At 39.6% G+C, this 26,951-nt stretch overlaps 1 protein-coding gene across 2 annotated transcripts in view; it reads right to left on the bottom strand.

The window, feature by feature from the left end:
- LOC116569104 (amphiphysin) overlaps positions 1-26,951 on the bottom strand; it is a 241,968-nt gene that overhangs the window by 104,487 nt on the left and 110,530 nt on the right. For both annotated transcript variants that reach the window (XM_032305109.1, XM_032305111.1), the window contains exons 3-4: positions 9,138-9,192; positions 1,132-1,226 (exon numbers count right to left, since the gene is read on the bottom strand). In XM_032305109.1, coding sequence (XP_032161000.1) covers positions 1,132-1,226; positions 9,138-9,192 — 150 coding nt within the window. The remainder of the gene's footprint in view (positions 1-1,131; positions 1,227-9,137; positions 9,193-26,951) is intronic.

Genomic DNA, 26,951 nt, shown 5'->3' with positions numbered 1-26,951 from the left:
TGCATGGGAAAGTGGTGTGTGGAGGCTGGTTTTGCCAGATTCAGATTTTGAAAGTTTTCTAAATGGGTAAGAAGGCCAAGAACTTTCCTTATAAATAAATCTCTGGGCTTTTTCTTTTTTATCCTAACAAAATTATGAAGGTCAATATGGGGGTGTCAGAATTTTCATGGAGCAGCCTAGGGCTGCACTGTTAATTAACCCAGCTTTCCAAAGCCCACATAGATGGCCAGTGCATCACAAATCAGCCTTTCTCTCCAGCTCGGGTGGCCATACCCTTAGGCCTTCCACGCCTCAACACTCATCAGTGAGCTCATGCCAAGTGGGCATGACAAACACTGCTCTTTAACAAAGAATCTGGACATGAGAGAAGCCCTGACAGGCACTTTGCTACCATCAGTAATAACGACATGCTCCAAGCATCATCCCAATCATGGGAATACACAGGCTTTAAATGTGTTATTAGTAGGTATAATTCTTATTCTTATTCTGCATATGAGAAAGCTCAAGTCTGAGAAGTTGAAGAACTCATGCAACATCATAGAGAGACCACTCCTGGTCTCCACCCCATTAGGCCTTTGGCAAAGCATGAAATACCCACTTTCTCACTTCCTCCCAGCTAGATGGCCCTCGGCTGCGAACTGGATTTCAGGTGTTAAGACATGTCTAGAGACAAAGGCTTCTGGAAGTTACATTCCTATTAGCAGGCTGACCACATCTGTCCTTAGGTTCTGCAGACCCGTGAATGGACCAGTGGCATTTAAGTGAAATAGATGCTTTTTGCGCTTCCTGACCCTGTTTTCAAGAAGGGATGGGGAGAGAAGGGGTGCAGGGATGAAGTTCATATACAAAATCATGCCCTGAGTCAGTTCTGCTGCTGAGATGAGCTAAAATGTGTAGAAAGGGACAGGAAAACACTATTCCTATTTTGAAGAAAAATCATCTTTAACACACAGCTGTCTACCCTAGTAGTTTTACAGTGGCTCACTAATCACTATGAGTTTGGGCTGATCTGGATGGCAGAACCATATGGTGTCTTTTGGGTGCACAGTGCCCTGTCATGATTCAGTGGATCGTGCTGGAACACTGGCAGAAGTGCCCCGCCCTCCTGTGGTCTGTAATCCTGGCTCATACCTCACCAACCATCTTCACGTCTTCCCGCCCATACCAGTCAGGCTCGTAGACTTCATGCAGCGACTCTGTGAGCTTCATTGAGGCTTCTTGCATGCCTAGTGTTGGAGAAAAACAACTCTAGTTGGATAGACATGGGTGAGGCACCCCTTCCTCTGTCCCCTCCTTTTCTAAGATAGAGAAACCTTGAGTTACCCACTAATCATCGAAGGAAAAATCATGAAGGCACGACTGTTACTTGCATCTGTAGTCACAACTACCCCGTGAGGGTCTCTAATGTATCTGATCACATTGTGCATTTTCTCTTATTTTCATGATAATGGCAGATACTGAGTCTTGATAAAAAATCAACAAGGTGTCCTATTTTGAAAACAATAGTAATGTGTTCTATTACATATGCCGTCACTTACAACAGGACACAACCATAAATACACAGGACTCTTAAAATAATTTGTCCATAGACTATGGAGCTCTAAAAATAAAATTAACCCTAAATGAATTTAAATCTAAGAAATAAAGCTTTGACAGAAGCAGGTTGAAGCAAAATTAACAGGATTCTACGGCAAAACAGTTGGAAGTAGTTTAAGTGACCTAACCATTTTCGAAAGAAAAAATTTTCTTTTTATAACATGATTAAAAGCTACATCTACAGTTTTAAATCAGAATGCTCATAAAGTTCAGAGTTCTTAAGTCTGTGTCAGAACTTCCATTAGACATACATTTGGTGTGTGTTGCAAAACCATGGTTGTTAAATAACAGGAAAGATATAAAGTGTTCTTGTGCAACATGGTGACAAAAAGTATCACCAAGTCTTTTACAGTCTCTGCTCTGCCCCTCCTTCAAACCACGGAGGCAACAGTGTGGGCTGGATGGAAACATCACAGGGCTGAGAACAGTCCATAGTGAGTTCTTTGGCTGGTGCCTTGGAGGAGCTCTCCCCTGGCACCAAACCCTCCCTACCTGTTAGAAGCTGAGACCTGGCTCAGCTGGTGTCTTGGCTTTTGTCACTAGGGAATATGAAAATTTCCTTAGAAATGAAAAGCATCTCATAAAACTTAATGCCACAGACTCCACAATGGAAAGTTTTTATGAAACTGAAAGCTGTTGGACGTAAGGGAGTCTATTCTGGGTTCAGTTGAGAAAAGGACAAAATAAAAGATGTGTGAATTGATAGAAGTATGTCCTTGAGGAATAGGTACAAGTCAGCATGGTATTTCATGGTACGTTTTCTCTCTAGGCAGGGAATGCCCCTGCTCTCCTTCTCATAAGATGCAGATATAGACTTGGTCTGTGCACTTGAGAAGTTTGAAGGTTTCCAGGTCGCATAAAGTAGGAAAGCCTGTAACCCTCTCTCCATGAAGCAAATCACTGAGCATACTAAAGAATTTTCCAACAACATACTGTATGGCTCACACCAGCTGAAACAACTTGGTGACCAAAAGAAGCAGCCCCAGCAGTGATGACATGAAGGCATGCGAGTGTAGACAGCCAAAAATTAATGCAAAACCTGCAAGTGTCCCCTAGTACTTTGAATGCAAGCCAATGAGCATGTCCCCTCTTCTATGTGTGGCCACTGCTGAGGTGAACCAGCATCCACATTCGCCCCCTCCAAGGACAAGTAAACCTCTATTAAGAAATGTACCCCTCAGAAGTCAGTCACTGATTGACATCCTTCCATAACTCAGATGCCAAAAGCCTTCTGAAGTTTTCCCTTAAATCTCTGTCTTAAGTCTGATGGAAATTATAAATAGTTGTGTAGACAGGTACTTAAGGTCTTAGGAGGAAGAAAAAGAAATGATGGTATTGTAGGACAAATAAACTTTGTGGTGAAAAATAAAACTGTGAATGTAAGCTTAAAATAAAATTATATAAGACCTTACTCACTGGGGCTAAAAGCAAAATGTTGCAGTAAATATGCCTCCTAGCAGCCAAAAATAACTACTAATTGCTCTGTGGATAAGTAGTGATGGAAAATTTGGAAAGAATCCATTTTGATACAGAAATTATTTCTAGAACACTCCATAGGAAGTACTTGGATGGACACATAGGTGAATAAGACACAAGGCTTTGCTTTTAAGGGGCCTAAAGAATAGCTAAGATTTTAGGGATTTAGAACTTACTCTGCTGACAGAGCATAAGAGAGAAAGAGAAAAAAAAAAAAAAAAAAGGCTAAACCCAGTTCCCTTCAACGTAGCCTGGCAGTGTCAAAGCAAAGAGTAGATACTAAATGCTACCTCTGGCTTTTAATAATATCTATATCCAGTATTTTATTAAAAGATTAGTGATTTCCAAAACTGCAAGACAGGCACCTAATATCACACATAGAATTATTATTTTACTACTGGATAGGAACCACTTCCGTTGCTTTAAATTTTGGATCATCTCCAAGGCATTTACTGCAACATCCTCTTTCCCTCTGCAACCAAATTTGCGAGTTTCTATTTTCACCCTCTAAGATATGTTGCAGAGATTACACTGCTACAAGAGTGCTCTTTGTACAGCCTGAGGGTGATGTTTTAGTTAAAAATAACATCAGCTAAAATACATTATGGCAATAACCAGCAGCATCTATAAACCATTACAAGAGTACCTAAAATATTGTTAAGTATCTGGCAGCTCAGCCCATTGTTTAGAAGAAAGCTGTTTCAGAAGCCAGTATACTGTTGGCTCAGAGAAAAGCAGGATGGGGCATCTTTCTCCTAGAGATTTAAGGAGACCAAATATATAAGCAAGAGCGGTGGGGGAGGGGAGGTAGAGTGTGAGAGGCTTGAGGACAGTCAAGCCTCCCGCTGGGTCATGCTCACGCACAACAAGTCACATACAATTAACAAGTGCTGATGTCACCATCTGGGCCATGCTCCGTGGACAGGAAGTTCTCATGTGTTCATTATCCCTGGGTCTGGGCTCCACCACCACCCCTGCATCAGTGATTCCTGATTCCAGCTCCCTACTGGACATCTCCACTTGGAGGTGCTACTGGTTCCTCAGACTTCACGTGCCCAAAACAAACTCAGAACTTCCTGACAAAACCTCATCCTACTTCCCTTCCTAATCCTCATGAACGTCACCCAGTTGTCCCAGTTAGAAAACCTGAAGTCATCCCAGATTCATCCTCCCAATGTGAGGATGTCACCAAGGCACACCAGTCCTGACTGATTCTCAAATGAAGTCCCTTGCTTCCATGCCCACTGCCACAGCCCTGAACTGGACATCCGTCATCTATCATCTATCATTTGGATTAGATGACATAATCCATGCAAACCATTGAGCAAAGTGGTTCTGCAAAGCTAACACTCAAATGTCAGCCACCATTATGGAAAGCATTTCTGAAGGCACAGTGTCATAACAATTAAAACTATTATTTGCAATCCATCAGCTTTTGTTAAAATCTGGGTTCTAATACAGATCATCTCTGTAACGTTCTGCAAATTACCTAACCATCCTAGACCTCAGTCTTCCAAAGTATACACTATTTTTAAATGATACTACATGCCATGGTCACAGTTGAAATTTTAAGAAATGAGACAGTAAAACTGAATTCAGTGCCTCACACAGAAGTGCTCAATAAATGTTAGCTTTTATCGCTATCATTATTAAATACTAGACTTTTAAGAAGACTTGCAGCTCCATCTCCTCTAGCCTGAATCCCACAAAACCACAATAACTATTTTTCTAAAATGCTAATCAGATCATGTGACTCATTCCCTTGCCTACAGTAATGCAATGACTCCCTTCTGTGCTGACAGACTGAAACCCCAACACGACAGGATACCTAAGCATTCCTACCTTTCCACATCTCATCCATTTCAGTTTCTTGCTTACCCTCAATGATCTACTTGTTCCCCAAAGAGCACAAACTTCTTCATGCTTCCTGAACCTTTATAGCTGTAACTTCTTTTATCTAGAAAGTCCTTCCAACATCAACCTCAGTCTCCGGCATATCTCATCAACTGATAACTAGTTATACTCCCTTCCTGGGTCCATTTAAGTGTAAGTTCCTTGGAAGGACCAACCTGGTCTCCTGTCTCTCAGCGGGTAGGGTGGGGGAGTCTCTTGTCCTCTGTTGTGAGGCACATAGTGCACACGTCTGTTAAAGCATGTACTACTATGTATACGTGACCTTTCTGCTCATTTAATTTTCTCCCTTCCCTGCAGCCAGCTCCACAACAACAGGCACTCTGCTTTGTTCATCTCTCCATCTCCACTCCAAGAACAGCGCTGTGCCCATAAACAGGACTCAATACATTTGCTGCTAAGTTAAAAGGAGAACGTAAGACCTACCTAAACATCTGTAGAAATAATAATGAGCTACAGACGTGAATGGCACCCAGATATCAGTGATAATAAGGTGAAGAATAACTTCATTTCGCAGAGTCCTAGTGGTAGAGATCTGAGGTCTTCTGAGAGCACCTGGAGCACTTTATGCATGAGGAAGCTAAGGTAGCTGAGAGCATGCTGATCTTCCTACCACTGCCCCTGGGGCCAGACCCAGGGGCCATCACTCTAGGGCCAGATATCCTTCTTACATAATGTCATCTGCATTACAGCACAATTAGTTAGCTAGTGTTCTTTTTTTTGTGAAAGCTAGAAAAGCTGACCACAAAAGACCTTTGAAAATCCAAATTATGATTTATTTAATGCCTACCCCTGTCTTTCCTTGTATTCCTCAAAACCCAAAAATGTGTCCAAGGAACTCTAATTCTTGGTATGACTTTGAGAAGAGAAAAGCATTGCATCATCAAATACCTGGTAAATGCAGGCCACCCATAGAGCTTCTGGAGATTATATTAACATATTAAGGGCCCTGTAGTAATTATGCTCTGTTAGAAAATTCATTCCAACTAGCTGCGACCAGAGTAATTTAGACATAGGTCCCTTTTATGGAGCATAATTTGTTAACAGAAAGTGTTGGGGAAGAGTTCCTGGAAGGTCCTTCTCCTTCATATGGGAATGTGTACATTAGAAGTGGAAGCAGGACACAATCTGCAACATTGAAAGGCTGCTTTGATGGTGCCCAAGTGTCCCTCTGGAACTAACTCTTCACTTGGTGGATTCTCCTAGACCCTAGTAAGGAAAAGAATTATTCCAGTCTTAAAGGTTTAAAACAGCAATCTTCCTACTAAGGATGTAAAATTGACCAAAGTACAGAGACTTGAGAAGGGGACTGAATTCACTCATTCATTCAACAAATTTATCCACATTTAAAAAAAAAAAAAAAAAAAAGCAGCCAACATTGGGGAAAAAAAAAAGCAGCCAACATAAAGAAAATCCTGTGGGGGCATCTGGATGGCTCAGTCGGTGAGGCAGCTGGCTCTTGATTTCAGCTCAGGTCATGATCTGAGAGTCCTAGGATCGAGCCCCACGTTAGGCTCCACACTCAATGGGGAGTCTTGCTTGAGAGCCTCTTCTTCTCCCTCTGCCCCTCCCTCCACTCATGTGCACGCTCTGTCAGAGAAATAAATCTCTTTTTAAAGATTTTATTTATTTATTTGACAGATTTATTTGACAGAGAGAGCACAAGTAGGCAGAGTGTCAGGTAGAGGCAGAGGAAGAAGTGAAGTAGACTCCCCGCTGAGCAGGGAACCCCATGCAGGGCTCAGTCCCAGGACTCCGGGATCATCATCTGAGTCAAAGGCAGATGCTTAACCAACTGAGCCACCCAGGTACCTCAATAAATAAATCTTTTTAAAAAAAATCCTGTACTTGGGGCGCCAAGTTAGCATCTGCCTTTAGCTTGGATCATGATCCCAGTTTCAGGCTCCTTGCTTGGTGAAGAGCTTGCTTCTCCGTCTGCCTGCTGCTCCCCCTACTTGTGCTAACAAATAAATTAAATCTTAAAAATATATATATATAAAAGCAAAGGCCACAAGGATGGACCTAGAGTGTGTTAAGTGAAATAAGTCAGACAGAGAAAGACAAATACGATTCCACTCATATATGGAACGTAAGAAATAAAACAAATGAACAAAGGGGAAAAAAGAGACAAAACCAGACTCTTAAACATGGAGAACAAGCTGTGGTTGCCAGAGAGGATTTGGGTGGGGGATGGGGGAAAGAGATGAATGGGATTAAGAGTTCACTTATCGCGGTGAGCACTGAGTAATAGAATCGTTGAATCACTCTATTATACACTTGAAACTAATAAAACACTATATGTTAATTATACTTCAATATATAAAAGAGCAATGCCTTAGGAGACATATGGACCAGGGTATGTATCTTTGCCATACTGTTTATTAGTTCATGACCCTGAACAAGCTATTTAACCTCTCTGCTTTTTCCTTAACTATTTAACTATTTAAAGCTATTTAACCTCAACTTTTTCACCTATAACATGAAGACGATGCAAGTACCTACCTCAGAGTCATCATGAGAGTTAAAATTATATGCTTGTCCTATATGAGCTTAAATATAGTTTAGTTTATTAATCAATTTCACTAAAGCTTTATTATTATGACTAAAATTCTTTTATTCTTAAGATTATGATTTCATTACTTATCACTATTTTTGAAACAATTTCACACAGCCACAATGAGATGACTAGAGTAAGTTCTTGGAACTGGAACTGCTGTGTCTAATGGGATGCCCCGTCCTCCCCAGATGAAGACACTTAGAGGCTTTTGCCAAATTGCTCTCAGGGAAGCTGTCTTAGCAGCAGTATATGAAAGGGGTCTGCTCCCCACAGCTTTTTCAGTGCTATGCAGTATGGTCTTTTTCATTTTAATGTCTTTAAACATTTGGAAGAAAAATGACAGTATCTCCCTTTTGATTTTATTTAATATTCTTTGATTATCCATCCATGAGGACAAGTGAAACCGTTTTTAAAACCTGAAACTATTTTTTCACACTTAATACCCATCTCCTGGTTCTTCTCTGGCTTTTTCTTCATATGCTCTACCTATTTTTTTTTTTCTTTTCATCAACTGATATTCATTTAGCGTCTAACTGAGCTCACTTAAATTAAATATGTTGTCAAAATGATTTTTTAAATGTATATATGAGTTTGATATATTTATGAGGTCAAATCTTTCAATCTTTCCCTTTACGGTATCTGTCTTTTGGGTTGGCCTTGAAAAGACCTCATTACCCAAAATTAGAGACTAAGTCTACTGTATTTTATTCTAGTGCTTTAGGGCATGTCTTTGTATACATATTTAACTCTTTACTAGATCTGTAATTGAGAAGGAGGGAGTAGACAATGAGCTTGAGATCTTACTTCTTCCTGGATATTTCGCTAGTTGACGAGACCCCTTGCAGAAAATAAAACTTGTAAATAAATAAGAGAGGCAGAATGAAAAAAAAAAAAAAAAAGACCCTTTGCAGATCCATTCTCCCCCCAACTAATCTCAAAGTCTGCCTTGTAATCCATCACACCCATGGTTGCACCTGGGTCTACCTCAGTGCAGGCAGCTCTATAAGGAACAGCAGGCAAGAACAGAGCACACCTGACTGCCCTCTCCTACCCTCTACCACCACCTCATTTCTTTGCCTTGCATGGCTAAGGCCGGGAACCAATGTCACAGCCTCTCTGCCTCCATCCAGTGACAGGGCTGCAAGGGCAGCTGATCCCTGTAAGTCACAGGTGTCCAGGGCCATGATTTCTGACAACCCTCTGCTGCAGTATCTTGCCCCTTCAGCTAGATGGCTGAAGTGTGAGTCTGTGAGTGCTCTACCCTTGGGACATGCTCTCCCTTAGGATATAAACCAACTGCAGCTTTTCTGAAACAAGGTATCAAGCACGCTCTATCTCACACCTTTCCTAGAAATCTCTGGGGTGGGAGGCACTTATTCCTCGTTACCAGCATAACAGTAGACATTTTTTCCTTGTATATTCTAATTATCATTTCAATGGGAATTTGGGAGTGGGTGGAATGAACACCTGTGCTCAAGTGCATCTTGCCAGAAAACCAAACAGATTTGTAATTAACACTTAATCCCGCCACTCATGAATTTCAAGAACAATCTGTGCCTGGTAACTTAACGCGCAGCAGACAACTCACACACATTACCTTTGATAGCTGCTAAATAGCCCCGGAGTTCTCGCTGAAGCCTGGTACCTTCTGCCTGAAAGACACACAAACACAGAGATGCTAAGAATCTTGTCTACATTTTGCATGGAAACACGTGAAAGGCAGTAAGTCTCAGAGATATTATTACCAGAAGCTCATTCTTGAAAGAACATAAATATGTACACACAGACTAAATAAGGCACCCATCCATGTAAACATTTATAGAGATTTTATTCAGCTTAAAAGTAAAGGTAAGTCAGATTTTGCTGAGAACGGGAACTGACCCACCGGAGAGCCTCCTATATATTCAAGAGCCAGCAAGTCCCTAAATGTTGATGCATGGAAGACAACAGTCGGAAATTGATCCCCACTGTTCAATATGGTAGCTACTAGCTACTAGCTGAGTGCTCGCAGCGCAGCTTGTCCAAATGGAGATGTACTGGAAGTGTAAAATACCAGATTTCAGAGACTTGGTTGCAAAAACTCTAATTAATAAGTTTTATATCGATTACATGGTAAAATGATAATACTTGGGATATACTAATGATGTGGTTTTGGAATATATGAGGTTCAGTGGGGTGAGGTCTGCAGTCAATGACCAAGAAAGAATTCTTAAGACATCTCTAGTGGAAAATGGTGGTTTATTAAAGCACGGGGACAGGACCCATGGGCAGAAAAAACTGCACTAGGGTTGTGAGGATCAAGTGATTATATAGAAGGGGTTGGAGGAGATTAAAAAAAAATAAAATAAAAAGGAAGTTTTCAAAAGAACTTCTACATGCTAAAGAGGACCTACAAGGTACCACAGACCTTGCCTTGTCAAGTTAAGGTTGTATTTCCCTCTAGCAAAGCAATAACAGGAAGACAGTGGGGAGCTTCCTAGAAGAACATCCCATATATCCCAGCCAGGAGTAGGGGGGAGGGGAAGTTGCAGGGTGTTAGCTTATGCTTTGCCTTCCACTAGCTTCTGCTCCCTCACCACTGAGTTAAATAACTGTATTATTAAAATGAATTTCACTCTTTCTAGTTTATAAAATGTGGCCACTAGAAATCTTTAAACCTCATTTGTGTTGTGTGTTATATTATTATTTGGCATCACCAAAATAGAGACCGTCGAAAATCATAAATTTTGACATAAAATCTTTGTTTTGGTTTGGATTAGAATTAGAAACTCTGAGACTAAAATGAAATTGCCAGCAGTGGAGAAATGAGGCAGGCAGGGGTACACACATGGTACATGATAAGCAAGTTACCAGGGTGGGCAGCCCAGCCTCAGTCTGTCCACACTGGCGAGCTCTGGGAGAAAGTGTCAGACCCCCTTTAGATAACTGAAGTGGGACATTCACTCATCAACTCCGATTAGCCAGATTAGCCACCAGGCTGAGGGCTGCTCCTGGGGGATACCAGAGAAAGGCCTCAGGCAAAGAATCCTCCTTGTGGAGAGTAGATACTAAATCCAGTGGGCTCAGAAAGGGTAGGTACTAGGGCAATTGGAAACATTTTTAAAATATACATTTTAACTGCACAATCATTTAATAAACTTGCAGATAGCTAGCACACAGAAGGACTCCACCTTGGTAATTAATGAAATAGCAACAATAATAGTCCTATTCAATTCAACAAGCATGTGTTAGCATTGAGCAAAAAAAGGGGGTAAGTATGAAGGGGGAAAAAAAAAAACCCTACTGCCTTCAGTAAATTGCAATCTAGTAGAGGAACTGAAGTATCGAAATAAAAAGTGCATTGCAAAGCAGGTTACATTTAGCTCTGCAATAACCATTCCAAGTATTCGGGGGTACAAAGTAAAGAAAATGCTCACCACATTTAAAGATAGACAGTGATTAATACAAAGAAACTCTGAAAAGGAGTGTTTAAGATTATGACTAGACCCCAAAAGGACTTCTGGATGAGACTATTTTTCTACATGATCTAGTATACAGAATGTCTCCACATGGTTTAAAATCAAAACTCTACATTTCTCTTGTTTTGCTGCACTATCCAGAAATATGTTAAGGCTAACTATCACAAGCTAGATTTAAAAGAAAACAAAAAACAAACAAACGAACAAAAATATTCTGGATTTCTGGAGCATCAACGTAAAGTAGAAAACTGTAGGGAAAGTATGAGGAGAATGAATAGAACAACACTTGGGTAAATGTAGAGGATGAAGAGGATCCAAAGAAACGGGTGGAGTTAGACCAGGGTCCATAGCACCACAAAAAGCATTTGGAAAAGAAAGAAGTACAACTTCCCCATACTTAAGATCTGTGATATGAGGGGACAGGTCTGGTTCTGAGTATCTAAGCTGAAATATAAGGTTGTGGGAGGCTGTATCATTGTTAAATCTACTCCGCCCCACACCCCCATGACCCGATCTGATCTGGGGAAGGACTACACTTCCTGCCCATCAACATCAACCATGGCCGATGAAAGGAGAGTAGAAGTGCCCCGCCCCTACTCCTGAGCAGTAAGAAGCCATCATGCAGTCCTGTCATTTCTTTCCCCTCTACCCTGTATCTTATAATGCCCCAGATGTGGGTTGCTTCTCCAGCCGGTATCATGGAGTGGAGAGAATGTGGAGGACAGCTGCTGTTCACAGTTTCACGACTGAGAAATCAACCTCTCTGGCCAAAAGCCACTGACAGGCTGCTGCCAAAGCATCCCCTACCCTAAATGGCCTGAGAAAATGGTTCACCATCAATACTGGAAATGCTGAGAGATGGAGAAGGCTGAAATCTAAGAGAAAAAAAAAAAAAAAGTCAACAGAGTTAGCAGAAAAGCACCAAAGGCATTGACAGAAACATTTCAGAAGCTAAATCCAATTGGAAGAATTAAGGACAAAGTGGACGGTTTAGCATATGGAAGCCTGCATGCTGGTCAACCGACAGAAAGAGGTAAATGGTACAAAGAGAGAAGAAGCGAGGTCCAGAATCCTGCATCCTAATAGATGGCATTTAATTTAGAGAGAATACCCACAATCAGATGTGTGACTTACCTGGACAGATCTAGACCCAGATCAATCTAAAGCCTACAGCCCTAAGAGGTGCAATTAAAAGGCTCTGAATCCCCTAAGACCTCGCTTCTCAAAATGGGGAAGTGTCCACCTTGGAGGTTCTTAATGGTCTATCTACAGCACAGACAGAGACAAAATACACCTAAAGAATCTCTCTGGAACATCAGTTTACTGAGGGTGGAGTTGAGCAAAGGGAGAAGAAACCACTCTTTTAAACCACTAAGCCACCTGTTATGATGTACAAAGAAGACCTACACAGAGATTAAATGCAGAACTGCACAAACATCCACTGTTTTCACCTGTCCACTTCAGGGCTCTACGGTCCCACCCATCATGGTACTTCCCAGTAAGTGTGCAAGCGAGCTAGGAAGAGCTTGTCTTTAACTTAGGAGTCTGCTTTCCCCTCAGAAAGCCATACAAAGCCAGCTGGTTATGAGTCACCATGATCATTCAGGGTTTCTGGAAATCTCAAAAAAAATAGTGGGGAAGGATACTCTTTTCCCAAATGTTTAAGAAATAAAGCATGTCAATCTAATCCCACAATTGCCTTTTCTTTCTGAAAAAGAGAGAGCATGAAATAAATTCAGGCTTCACTCCAGACACTGCATTCCCCTAGCCCAAGGGAAGCAATGAACATTTTTTAAAAAAATGAAATAAGAATCCCAGAAGAAATTTTTTAGGTATCTAAGAGGGGCAGACGGTTCAAATTAGACAATAATGGCTTAAACAGATGAGTTCAATTTAAGCAGATAAACTCAAAGTCGGATTTAAATAACTTTCTTCTTTTCCAATTATTGAAATTCTTAATTTTTCTTCATGATTATTTAAGGTTCATAAATCATTTGGTAATAACCACCTTGAAGATCATCTAAAATTCTGCCTGAATCAAAAAGGTAAAAGGCTCTGGAGAGAAATTTCTCACCTATAATATGCCACAAAGTAGTAGTTCTACAGAACCAACTGCCTAATAAAATTTTCTTAACATCATTATTCTATGTTAATCACAAAGAGGCTTTAAATTAGAAATAAATTCTTATACCAAAGCTCAGATTTCAATGCATCTAAAATTTGTTTCATATTCCTCTGGAAATTACCATTTCAGTAATTCAGCCTTGAATTATGTATTGCACAGAAAACAGATTCAAAATTATACCATCTACAACTATATGAGTATGTTCTCCCTTTGAATCCTTCATGTTGTACTCTATAAGGTAAAATGAAATTATTACTCTAACTTGTGGGCACATTCTCCCTAGGGCTCAAGGCAAGATCAATCCAAGTGATTCTATTATAATTAAGTTGTCTGATTGCCAACTAATACTCCTCCTCGGACAAGATCTAAGGATTCTCGCCTACAACATTCCTTTCCCTGGCACATAGGATAATAATGTGGCTCTGATGCTGAAGGTTCTTCATTTATTTTTTCAGTTGAATCATTTATCAGTGTCAGAAGCTGCTGCTTCTCCAGCCCAGACAATGCCGGGCCTCACTTTCTTCCCACACAGCCCAAGGGAGTCGGCTTGCTTTTCCTTTCTCATTAAAGCTACTTCTACCCACACACTCCCTTGGGTGTCACACTCTTGTAAGGCTAAGGAGAACGAAAGAGTCTCCCTAGTTCCCTGCTTCCCAGCTGTCCTGGAAAACAAGACAGGGTCATTTTGGGTTTCATCATGGAGATAATAAAAAAATCAACAGGCATGCAAAAAGTACACATGGTTTTAAAACCTTACAAAGGTCTGAGAATCACTGCCTCTAGTCAAAAAAAAAAAAAAAATCTGTTTATTCCTTTGCTAAGTGATATCTTAAAGCTGTTCCTTTCTTCCATTCCTTCTGTAAGCACTACTCGGGAGAGCCACATCCTCCCCCGAGGATTAGAGTGAAACTTAAAATCTAATTAAATAGTTAGAGAAAGAACACTGGCACACAAACACGGAAGGTTTCAGATATCTGTCTTACTCAATAAAAAGAAATAACATTCTATATTAATTAAATCTGTTTTCAAATTGTTTGACATCAGATTGGTCCTCAGTAGAACCAATTCCTTAATTATTTGTATATATGTCTTGGGGTAGATGGGGGAGGCGAGGGGGGTCCCAGACATGCTGCTCCTGGATAGATTTCATCTGAAGTCTCTCTTCAGCACCTGGGACAGCCCCATTCTTCAAACAAAGATTTAACCTAGATAGTATCAAAGGGCCATTACTGCATCAAAGTTTCCTACTGCACTCTGCTAAGTGAACAGATGACTTTTAAACGTATTTCCTTCAAACTGAGCCAAGTCCCTAGTAAGAAGAACTACCACAGACTCCAAAACTCAGTAGTGTCTCAAAATCCTATAAGGCATTGGGCTTTAAAACAAGGCTGCATTTAGCTGTGGTGAATGACGTTTGATGATTAATGAGTCAAGCTGTTTGTTGTTTAGATATGCTAAATTCTGAAGCATTAAAAATATATCAATATTTGTTAATACTTACACTTAGAACTTCAGAAGCCATAAAGAGGTATAATTTTGTTAGCTTACCTTTAATCCTGTTACTTCTGCCCAAAGAAGCCTCAGTTGAGGCATTAATTTGATTGAATTGTAGATACAATGCATAGAATGAATGAATAATTTCTAAGGAACTACACTTAGGGCAGCAATTACTGAAAATTCAAGGGCATACCCACATACCACCAGGTATGAGATACCCCTGCGCAAGGGTATGAATCATTATGGCCCTTAATGTGCTTGCAAAACCAAATCTAGTGGATATTACTCATAGGGTTAGGCAAATCTAGCCAAATACCTTAAACAATAGGCATTCATTACCTATTAAACAGCCAAGGGCTTTCTGAGCTGACTTGTTAAAATGTTGTGAGTGTAGTACTAATTTACATTTATAGGTAACTTTTGTCATAAAAAGAAAGGATGGACGGGAGAAAGAAGACACCACATACATTACAGAAATATTTTCATTAACTTGCCTTTCAGAAATTGTGATTTGACGCTCAGATAGAAAGCCAACAGTACTGACATATAAGAGTTAGATCTGAAGAGATATAATGTCACAAAGTTATGATTTCACAAAGTTAAGTCCTGTCATCTCATCTGTGACCATGAGCCTATAGAAGTTCCCATAGTCACATTATTATTTTTGGCCTTTCCTGACATTTTTCTGATGAAAAGGCTAAGTAACATTATCAAGTTAAAACTGGCCCAATTTCTCAGAGTTCAGACAGGTTAACTCAATCTAAAAAGCAATGCTAATAAGATTTCTTATCATTTTTGAAGCTTAGAAGAAAATTAGATTATCAAGGAGATGAAGTTTAATAAGGCCACAATCATCATCTTGATTAACAGATGACTAATCTGAATCCACTTATGATTAAAGATAACGTTAGGCCACTGAACACTAAAGGCACTCTTGGTCTGTGAAGAAACAGAGCTCTTTCCCTATGACAAGTGAGATGTACTTATACTGGAAGATGACAGATTTTCAAGTGTAAATGCAGGAGGGTCTCTAAAATTTACATTTTTGTTTCCTTGCTTTAAGCTCTTTGTAGTTAACAGGAGCCATCATTAAGACCCTAACATTGACTTGATAGAAAAATTTCTCCATTTCAATTTTTTTTCTTTTGGCAGATACTAATGCAAAAGATTTAAAAGAGAGAGGAAATCTAAATGGGTTTTGAAATCTGCATTGATGGCAGTGGAGCGTAAGAGGGTACAGGGACATGTGACAGACAGCAGAGAACATCTCAGCTTCCACAATTTCACCCCAGATTCCTGGCCCAATTTCCAACTCCCCTTGTCAGCAATTCCATGAATATTTACAATCTAAAAAACAAATCAAATATATTCTTTACCTTTCAACAAAACCAATAATCTAGCTACTAGTAATTCCTTATACAAATTTTCCATAGAATTCCCTTAAGCCCACTAACTTGAGTTCAAGTAGATCTCTATTCTGGTCTTACGGTAAGCTAACCCATGTGTGTAACGGGACATAAGTGCCTAGTTAGAACTATTAAAGTCACCACATTCAGGCTGGATACAACGTGAAGATATGCTTTATTGCTGTTAGGCAATTGAGTTTGTGATCCCTGAAAAGCCGTCCCATTTTTTTTCCTGTACATGTATGCACATGTGTGAGTGTGTACATGTGACTCGTAAGGTGCTTTAGGACTATTATATAAACATTTTTTCAACCTTGACCTTAATACCTGGAGCACAGTAGTTAATATAGTGGAGAGGAAATCAACACAGAAATTCAGGGAAACTCCACAAGACTCCCACCCCAACAATGGCTTATTGTTCAATGTCCCTTTCTGTGGATGTGGATGTCTACAACGTTGCATTGTGACCGAACAGGGCAGGCTGTAAAAGTATGAGAAAAGCAATTGCTCTGTCAAGTTACTAATGAGATGTATTAATGAGAGGGAAGGGGGTGCCCTGTCAATCATTATGCTAGTCACAGTATAATATGCAGAATGTTCCTAAAACTCCATTTTTGATGTATTAGTTTTTTAGAGCTACCATAACAAAATACCACAAACTGCGTGTATTAACAATAGAAGTTTATTTCTTCACAGTTCTGGTAGCTGAAAGTCCAAGGGATTTTCAGGGATTGGTAGGTTTGGCTTCTCCTGAGGCCTCACTCCATGGCTTACAGGCTGGTGGCCTTTGTTTGCATGTATCCTTGGTGTCTGTCCTGTGCCTTGTAAAGACATCCGTCATACTGGATTATGACCCACCCAGATGATCTCATTTAATCTTAACTACCTCTCTAATGTCCCAGTCTACAAATACAGTCACAACTCTGAAGTGTCCTGGACTTCAATATATAAATTTAGGGGTACACAATTCAGCCCATGATGATATTCTCAAAGCAAGTTCATAATTCAGCAACACAATCCCAAAGTCTAACACTCAGTGGTCCCTTTGTTCCAGATGCTGTCCCAAGGGCCACAGTCCAATTAAATCATGATCCTCAAATTAACTCCCTGAAGTCTGCACACTTTTACCAAAGAGAAGACTGAGACGCAGAGGCTGAGCAACTTGCCCAAAGATCCTACTGCTGGTAGAAAGGAACATGTGTACCAGAGCCTGGGGAGTCTGCGTGATTCAGACTCCATAATCTGCCTCCAGAGCCCACGTGCCTCACTGGCCTCCTCCACCTCTGTGTCCCCAGTCTACAAATGCATGGATAACAGCTGAGGCTGTCCATGAAGAATCAGCTGTTGATCAGTGACAATAATTTAATGCAAGACACTGTTTTCTGTGTTCTCATGACATAGTCCTAATCTTGAAATTAAAATACCAACTGTTCACTTGTTTTGCTCAAAAGCTCACAATTCCCAGAGTATATTCTATGGTTTCATGTAGCACAGTGGTTAGACGGGTGGTTTCTGGGACCTGTTTTAAAATCTGAGTTCTACTACTTTTAACTGCAACCTTGAGCAAACCACCTTACTTCTCTAGGCCTAGGATTCCTCATCACATCAGTAAAATAATAGTACTTACTTTCAAGAGCTATCATGAAGGTCAAGGGAGATAGTCCATGGAAAATACCAGAAGAGAGCCAGGCACACAGTATGCATTCCATAAAAACTGGACGTTATTATATTACTATGATTATTCTACAAAATATTTTCAAGAGGAACAGATTTTCAAAGGTAAATGCAGGAGGGTCTCTAAAATTTACATTTTTGTTTCCTTGCTTTAAGCTCTTTGTAGTTAACAGGAGCCATCATTAAGACCCTAACATTGACTTGATAGAAAAATTTCTCTGTTTCAATTTTTTTTTCTTTTGGCAGATATTAATGCAAAAGATTTAAAAGAGAGAGGAAATCTAAATGGGTTAGATTTCTGGGTGAAATCTAACCTGGGGCTCCTGGGTGGCTCAGTCATTAAGCATCTGCCTTTGCTTAAGTCATGACCCCAGGTCCTGGGATCAAGTCCCACATTGGGATCCCTGCTCGTTGGGAAGCCTGCTTCTCCCACTCCCCCTACGTATGTTCCTGCTCTCACGGTCTCTCTGTCAAATAAATAAATAAAATATTTAAAAAGAGAGAGAAAGAGAAATTACAAAGAGTAGGGATTTCATAGATGTTTGACTGACCTAAGTTTTGTTACATATTGTATTACAAAGGAGTATCTTCATGAGGAATATGCAAAACCTCCCCAAAGCTCCTTGGGAATTTAGAATGCTGCCTTTATTTGTGCTCCTAAGATTCAAATACATAATTTATTTTTCAGAAAGATTTTTGTGATAGCTTTAAATGATGCAATAATAGAGGAACTTAAAATGCATGAGAATAATTTACATAGATATGTAAGAGTGACTTAACATCAGATATGAGAAAAATCAAGTCACTATGATAAATAACTGTAAGGAAATGAGACAGCATGAACAGCAATGCCAAAAGAATCATCAGGTTCATGCTCAAAATGGAAGCTTTGTGACACATATTCAGTTTTCTAATACACAAAGCAGAATTATAACTGTGGACTTCCAGGAGAATCAAGAGAGACGGGGTTTTGTGCAAAACACTTTGTGGATGTCTAAGCCTGCTTGTGGGAAGGCTTCATAATAGAAACACTTCATCACTGCTTTTACCTAAGCCACCCAGAGGTGACTTGGAAATATGTCAATTCTTCAAGCTCCTTAGAAGATTCTTATAGTTGTCTAGGTTAAGGACATATTCAAATAGATGTGCAATTAAGGAAGTCACTTCCTTTACTATACTGGTATGATCTCAGGCATGCATACAGGTTGTTACTACCATCTGATGGCTCTTTAGAGCTGGTGTGGAAGTCCAGATGGGGAGCCAGGAGTCAGTATTGGTATAAGGCCTCCAGGTGATCCTGACAGTTATTTGGAAACATCTAATGTAGTCTGTCACTGTGTCAATAGTGTATTTGACATTCAGTGTGTTGATGTATCTACTGTAAGATGGCCAAAAAGACAGTTAAAAAAATAAAAAAACAAAAAACAGCAGCTCTGGGTTTCAGTCCATCAGCATCAGACATCCCTTCCAATACTTCTGTCAATTAGGCTGCAACCCCAATGCACAGTCTGCATGAGGGTACAGGATGATTTATGAGAGAGAATCACAGACAATGGGAGCAAATGATACTGGTGCAAACCTGAAAATCAACTGCCCCACATCCAGACAGATTTTCAGGACCACTTCAGACAGCCTTCCTGGGCTCGGATGAGAGATGTGCCTTATTCTCTGCATCCCATTATACAACAATGCAATCAATCTGGGCATCATTCAGCAAGGAGCAACCAAACTAGATAATAAGCTTATTTCACAAGGGGAAGTAGAAGACATACAGAATTGGTCTCTAACTGAAGGCTGAGGAATGGGATACGAAATCCTCCCCCATTCGCACGGTTAATTAATGTAGTGAGGGAAAATACAGTTAAAGCTAGTAACACAGGATACCTGAAAGGAAACCATCAGAGTGATAACACAAAGAGCTTCTTCTGGAAGAGATTTCTTAACTGGGCACCAGGCACCACAGGGAGTAGCACGAACTGAAACCTGGAGGGTCTGTAGTTAAGGCAAATTTTGGTGAGGTTTCAACTAAACTTTCTCATTTATATACTACGCCATACCTAAAGAGATATTCTTTTTTATAACTTTTATTTATTTGACACACAAGAGATCACAAGTAGGCAGAGAGGCAGGCAGAGGCAGGCAGAGGGAGACGGGGAAGCAGGCTCCCTGCCGAGCAGAGAGTCCGATGCGGCGCTCGATCCCAGGACCCTGAGATCATGACCTCAGCCAAAGGCAGAGACTTAACCCACTGAGCCACCCAGGCACCCCCTAAAGAGATATTCTTATAGATGTAATAAGACAAATAAGAGTAAAGAGGATAAAAGACAGACAGGTTTTCCAATGCGTGTTTTTGTTTTCTTTCTCCCGTCTAGCACTATGGACAGCAACACCTGAACAGTCACAGGAAGCAGATAAATATGTCTTGCTCTTTAAAAGTCAATGAGCAAAATAGTGGAGGATGAATGGATGTATCAGAAAATAAAAGAGAGACTATAGAGAAATATAGGAGAATTTGTAGAGCAAGGGCCAATCTGTTCTTTTGACACCTACATGTTTCAACTCTCTGTTCCCTTCCACAGAAGTCAACTAAATTGGCAATCATAGTGGGATATACTTATCAAGAAAGGACTCTAAATCGAGACTATACGCACATATTTTCCATTAAAACAATATTACCAAGGAAGCTGCCAGTCTTAACTAGGGACTTAGTGGCCAGGATTGTATTCCCTTGCTCTTCGCCATACACTGAATGTACTACATCTAAATCAGGTAAACTAAGAGTCTCATAGCTGAGCACTAACAATTTCATGGATATTTAGCACACTGTGATTTGCACTAGAGTGAGAACCTTTGCAGCAACAACTGATAGACACCCATCAAGCTAGAGTCTATCTGGAAATGAGAGTGTGGGAAGGTGCAGAAATCATTTTTTCTCAGAATACCAACTGGAGTGAGAGTAAACTTGTGTGTAATGTTAAGTGGTGAAACTAGGATACCCAAATGCATCATGGGTATCTGTATTTTTGCACAGTCCTGTGCAAATTACTACTTTAACTGCTTAAAAAGAAAAAGGACTTTTGCACCCTAGACCACCAGCCTGACCTGGGTCCTGGGATCGAGCCCCGCATCGGGCTTTCTGCTCAGTAGGGAGCCTGCTTCCTCCTCTCTCTCTCTGTCTCCTCTCTGCCTACTTGTGATCTCTCTCTCTGTCATATAAATAAATATAATCTTTAAAAAAAAAAAAGAGCCATGTACTTACTAAGTACCTACTTAATAGGTGCTAGAGGGCACGGAAGTTTTTTAAATGACTAAGACAGGGTGTCTTCCTTTAAATATTTCATGATCTAATGAGGACATGGATATACTGTCATATAAGAGAAATCGAACAAGAATTAACAGATGAACTATAAAAGATGTACTACAGGAGTCTATAGAGGAAGATGCTGACTGAGGAGAATGGAAAGACCTCATGCAGGAAATACTTGTCAGTTGACTATAAGAGAAGGTGGGATTGGAACACATGGACATGACAGGTCAGGCAAGGGTGATTTAATTGCAGGGAAGCACTTGCAAGTGGGGGAAATGGAAGTAGAAGAAGAACTTGGAAGTAAGCAGTTCAGTCCCTAAATGATATTGTTAGATATGGACCACCAACTATTCACTCCACCAGCTTCCTTTCTGCCTTTCACTGCACCAGAGCACCTGGATTCCTATTTATCTCCCCAATAAGGTGCTACAGAGAAAAGCCACTTGCATCACAGATAGGATGTATGGGCCAAATACTACATGGGACACTGGGATCAAATCAGGGTATGACTAAAGAAAGTTTTAATGCTCTGAATGTGAGAAGAAGCCCAAGGCAATTTGTAGCTACAAATAATTTATGTCCTACAAAACAGAGGACTGAATAAAGACCAAGAATAAGCAAGCAGAATTTTCTCTAAGTCATGAAAATACATATTCTTAAAAGGCTAACTTAAGGAAATTACTCCAGACAGAAGATCATGGATTTTAATGAGTTAGAATGTAGGTATGGAGTCAGACATATTTTTGAATAACAGATAGAGCTATTGGTAGAGATGTTCTCAGGTGCAGACTGAGTAGAACTTACTGCTCTACATATCACTCTTGCTTTATTTGATTTCATTAAATGAAATGGAAACTTATCACCACCTCATATTTATGTTGTCTTCATGATCTACAGACTATTCATTCTCTGTTGGAGAAGTTTCATGAGCCACAACTTTCAGTAGGACTTTTCTTATACACTCTTTGCTGAAATGTCACCAGAATTCTGTCCTGCTGGTCTGCCATGTCCACTTATGACAGGCCTTCACCAAGCATCAAAAGACTTGCTTTCTCTCCACTCGGCAGACTTGTCTGTTATATAATGGACCCAAAGATAAGTCTGACTAATTTAAACCTTGTATTCTGCTACAAGATATCAAACAGTGGGCAATAAACTGGATGTGAAGGCAATCAGCCCCATAGCTCATCCTTAATATCACACCATTAACAAATGTCATGAACATCATAACTGCATTTCAAATCGTTTGACCTCTTTGATCTTAAATAGTTCTGCTATTTCTGCCTTAATACAACTTAAACATTTTACTTTTCCACCTTTTCCTGGCCCTGAACAAATGACTTCTTTTCTCAAATACAGAACATGAAATAATGCTCAGTTTAAGTGGAAGTATTAAAACCAGACAATAGGAGAGAAATGCTCAATGAGTAACAAACCTGTAATTAGCACAGGGCTCCTCTGAGATGAGTGAGCCTTCATCCCAGGGTGGAGAATTCTTCTGTGACTTCCTTCAGCAGCCACAATGGAGCCAAGATCATTAGGGCCAATTCTACCACCCAGTGAAATGTATTACTACATTTCTTACTAGGAATTCCTGAGAAGGTGGCAGGAACCACATTTTAATTCTTTAGGGACAATACAAACAAACCACATCTTCTTAATTGATAACTGTCATTCTATTAAAGTCTAAAAAGAAGACACTCCAATAAGTTAACAGACTATATTAACTGCTACCTTTCCTTCGGGACATTAATAATGTTAATCATATAGTATACTTGTATGTATAGTACTGCTTATACATTTAGTATGATGTAGCCCAGGAATCATTCCGTAGACATGAATATTTTTGTGGGCTCCATTATGAAACTGAATTAGATGCCAACATTTAATAACTTAGTTATTTCCACTGGCGCACAGTCAAAGTCAGTGAGGATAAGGGAAGAACTCTTAGAAGTCCGGTGCCAAAAGCCAGGACAGCGAACTCTAAGCAGGCATACCACTACACAAGGGGTATGCCAAGTGGTTGATGAGCCTTGGCCAACATGCGTAGAGAAGAGGGGAGGAGAAAAGGGCAGGCCAATGTGAATCAGCCCGGAGTGAAGGAGCAGGGAACACTTTTGACTGGTACAACACAGGAGATGAGGAGATGGTACACATTATCAGGAGACCAGTTACCATAAAGGTATTGCACAAATAAATACATACTGGGAATAATGGAAGCCAGATTTATCACTCTCAATAAAGGAAATATAAATATGAACAAAGGGAAGACCCAAAGCAGGAGATACTGAACTGTAATTAGAGATGCCATGGTTTCAGATAAATAGATGAAAAAAAACACAGAGTATGTTATGAATACATGTGTGCAATTCTGTTCAGTTAGAGGACTTACAAGCATGATACCCTAGAACCAAAGAATATAGCCAGCACTCAGCTCCTAGTGTCTAAATGCCATTCTCCACTTAAGAAGACAACAAACCCAGGACTCTTTAAAGAAACAACTCATTTGAAGGCTGGATAGGGCAAGCACAACATGAACTTAGAACATTCTGTGGCAAAACGTTAAAAAAAGAAATTTTCAAAGAATAATGGGGACACAGAAGTCACTACCAGCAGTTCCCCCATTGGGGAAGTGCAATTGTGCTTCAAAAGTACTAGTTTATTACTTGTCAATAAATAAATAAATAAACTGTCAAATAATAAAAATCTTTAAAAATACCAAACTTATTGTTTGGTTTTTTTTTTTAAGATTTTATTTTTTTATTTGACAGAGATCACAGGTAGGCAGAGAGTCAAGCCGAGAGAGAGGGGAAAGCAGGCTCCTCACTGAGCAGAGAGCCTGATGCGGGACTCAATCCCAGGACCCTGAGATCACCACCCAAGCAGAAGACAGAGGCTTAGCCAACCAGGCGCTGAGCCACCCAGGCGCCCCAGGACTAGTGATAATGTTTTATAACCCACTGAATGAAATAAGAATCTCTAAGTCCATACAAAGACAATTAATTAATTGGAAGAGAAGGGAACATTTTTTACCATGGAGCAGAATGTTAAGTAGTAAGTGTAGAAGGAATTGGGAAAAAAATCACTATTTAGCAATCATCGTCTTAAAGTCTATCTCCACAAAATACTTCTAAGATTACTTATGAATTTAAAACTAAGGACTAGAGCAATCAAGCAGACAGCCTCTTTCTAACCAAGTGATAAAAGTTGACATCCACAGTAAAGGCATAAATCAGAATCATGTGTGCCCTGATATCAAACACCAGGAAGATCCTGCCACAGAGGGTCACATGAAGCTAACACAAGAGATGATCAGGCAAACCCAAGTCAAGGGACATTCTACAATTAAACACTGCTCTGTACTCAAAGATCTGAAGATCATGAAAGACAAGAAAAAACTGAAGAACATCTTCAATTTTAAAGAGACTAATGGGACTTGACAACTAAATGCAAATCTGACTGTGGAATGGCCCCGGACCTTGAAGAACATAAGCGAACAATATGTTGAAAATAATTTCTCCCAGTCTGTAGTTTGTCTTTTCCTTCCCTTAACAGGGTCTTTCTCAGACCAAAAGCTTTATCACAGGCAAATTCAGGGTTCGTAATAAATTAGGTGATAATAGAGGATTGACGATCATTCACTGATTTTGATGGATGAACTGTGGCTCTGTAGGAAAGTGTCCTTTTTGTGCACTAGAGAGGTAATAGGTGCATGGGATGGACAGATGGATGGATGGATGGTTGGGTGGATGCATGGATGGATAGACAGGGAGAATGATAAAGTAATCGGAAAACCTAAGTAAAGTGTATACAACAGTTCTGTGTACCTTTTATAACGCTCTATAAATTCAAAATTATTTAAAAATATAAAATATATCAAATCAATTGAGATTTCATGTAAAATGCAGATTTCACCTTTTCTGGGGAATCAGATGTGGCAACTCTGGGCCCCATTCTCATGTGACCAATGTGAGCTGACACTGATAGCTGCTTTTTTTTTTTACACCCTACGCATTCTGTAATTCAGCCCAAACCTCACCACTCCTTGTTTCTCTCCTTGCTTACTTCCTCGTTTATGTTCCCTCTCCATCTCTGTAAAAATGTGAGCCTTTGGCTCTTACCTTAAAGCACTTTTATCTGATATAAGCAGTAGGAGGTCAGCTTTTTCTAAGTAGAAGTGTAAAAGGGGATGTTTTTCAACAGAAATTTTTATTGAGGTAACTGCAGAACCCCATCCAGTTAGAGAAAGTAATACAGAGTCCTTTATCCTGTACCTAGTTTCCCCCACTGTTGCAACAACTATAGTGAGAACTATATCACAACATAGATGCAATCCACAATCTTAATCTCCCCGTTTTTACCTGTATTCATACATGTATGTGTATTTAGTTCTATACAATTTTATCACATGTATAATTTCATGTATCCATCCCCACAGTTAAGACACAGAACCGATTCTACCAGGACAAGGATCATTTGTGCTAACTTTTGTAAACACACCCGCCTCCCTTCTCCCTTCCTTAACACCTGGAAGAAAAGTGATTCTTCCCTCCCATTCTGCCATTTTGTCATGTCAATAATGTTTGTTACAAATGAATCATATGGTATGTAAACTTTTAGGGCTGGCTTTTTTTCACTCAGTCAAATTCCCTAGAGATTTATCCAGGTTACCATATCTACCAGTAATTTCGTCTTTAATTGCTGAGTAATACTGCATGCTGTGGACATACCACGGTTTGTTTAAGTATTCACCTGTTGAAGGATATCTGGGATGTTTCCAATTTGGAGCCATTACAAATAAGCTGCTATAAGCATTTGTGTATCTATAGGATACTGTATGAACATAATTTTTCATGTCTATGGAAATGAGATAAATGCTGAAGAGTACAGTTGTTGGGTGACATGACATGACTTTTACAGAATTTCTTCAAGAATCAAAGTGTTTTCCAGTGGAGCTGTATCAGTGGTACCCAATGTATGAGTAATTCAGTTTCTCCAACATCCTTGCCAGCATTAATGTTCTTTAGTGTTATCACTAACTTTTATTTTAGCCATTCTGAGGTATATGGTGACATTATATTTTTAGTTTGTATTTCTCTGATGGCTAAGTATATGTTAAACATCTTTTTATGAATGGCTTCTCTGCCATCCAGATATCCTCTTCAGTGAAATGTCTGTTGATAGCTTTTGAATATTTTCTAACTAGAATGATTTGTTTTATGCTGTTGAGTTTTGAGAGTTCTTTATATGTTCTAAATACCTGTCTTTTTATCCTCTTAAGAGTTCTTTTGCAGAGCAAAAATTTTTAATTTTTATGAGATCCAATTTATCAGATCTTCCTTTTTTGGATTGTGATTTTGGACTCCAGTCTAAAAATTCTACTTATTCCTAGATTTTGAAAACTTTCTCTTCTTTTTCCGAAAGCTTTAAGACTTTATGTTTACATTTAAGTCCTTGATCCACTCTGAGTTTAATATTTTAACCTATAAGAGTTAGGTTTTGGTCAAGGTTCATTTTTGGGGGGGGGGAGGTTTATAGATGTCCAGGTATTACAGCACAATTATTGAAACACTTTCTTTCTTCTATTGAATTGTCTTTGTACCTTTGTCAAAAATCAGCTGAATATAGATGTATGACTCTATTTCTAAGTTATCTATTCTGCTCCATTATTTATGTATCTACCCTGTTGATACCATACTGTCATGATTATGTCAGCAGTATAATAGGACTTATTACTGAAATAGAGTAATTCTTCACACTTTATTCTTGTTATCTCTCTTTTAATCTAGAATTCCAGGGTCTGCATGCTTCCATATAAATTTTAGAATAAGCTTGTGTATGTCTTTTAAAAAACTGTTATAATAATTCCATTAAATTTCATTAAACCTATAGACTAATTCAGTAAGAACTGACATCTTTACTATGTTAAGTCTTCCAATCCATG

The sequence above is a fragment of the Mustela erminea genome, chromosome 11, assembly GCF_009829155.1.
Source record: "Mustela erminea isolate mMusErm1 chromosome 11, mMusErm1.Pri, whole genome shotgun sequence".
Taxonomy (NCBI): Eukaryota; Metazoa; Chordata; class Mammalia; order Carnivora; family Mustelidae; genus Mustela; species Mustela erminea.
Note: the sequence above shows the minus strand (reverse complement) of the source record. Positions and strands in the feature narration are given on the sequence as shown.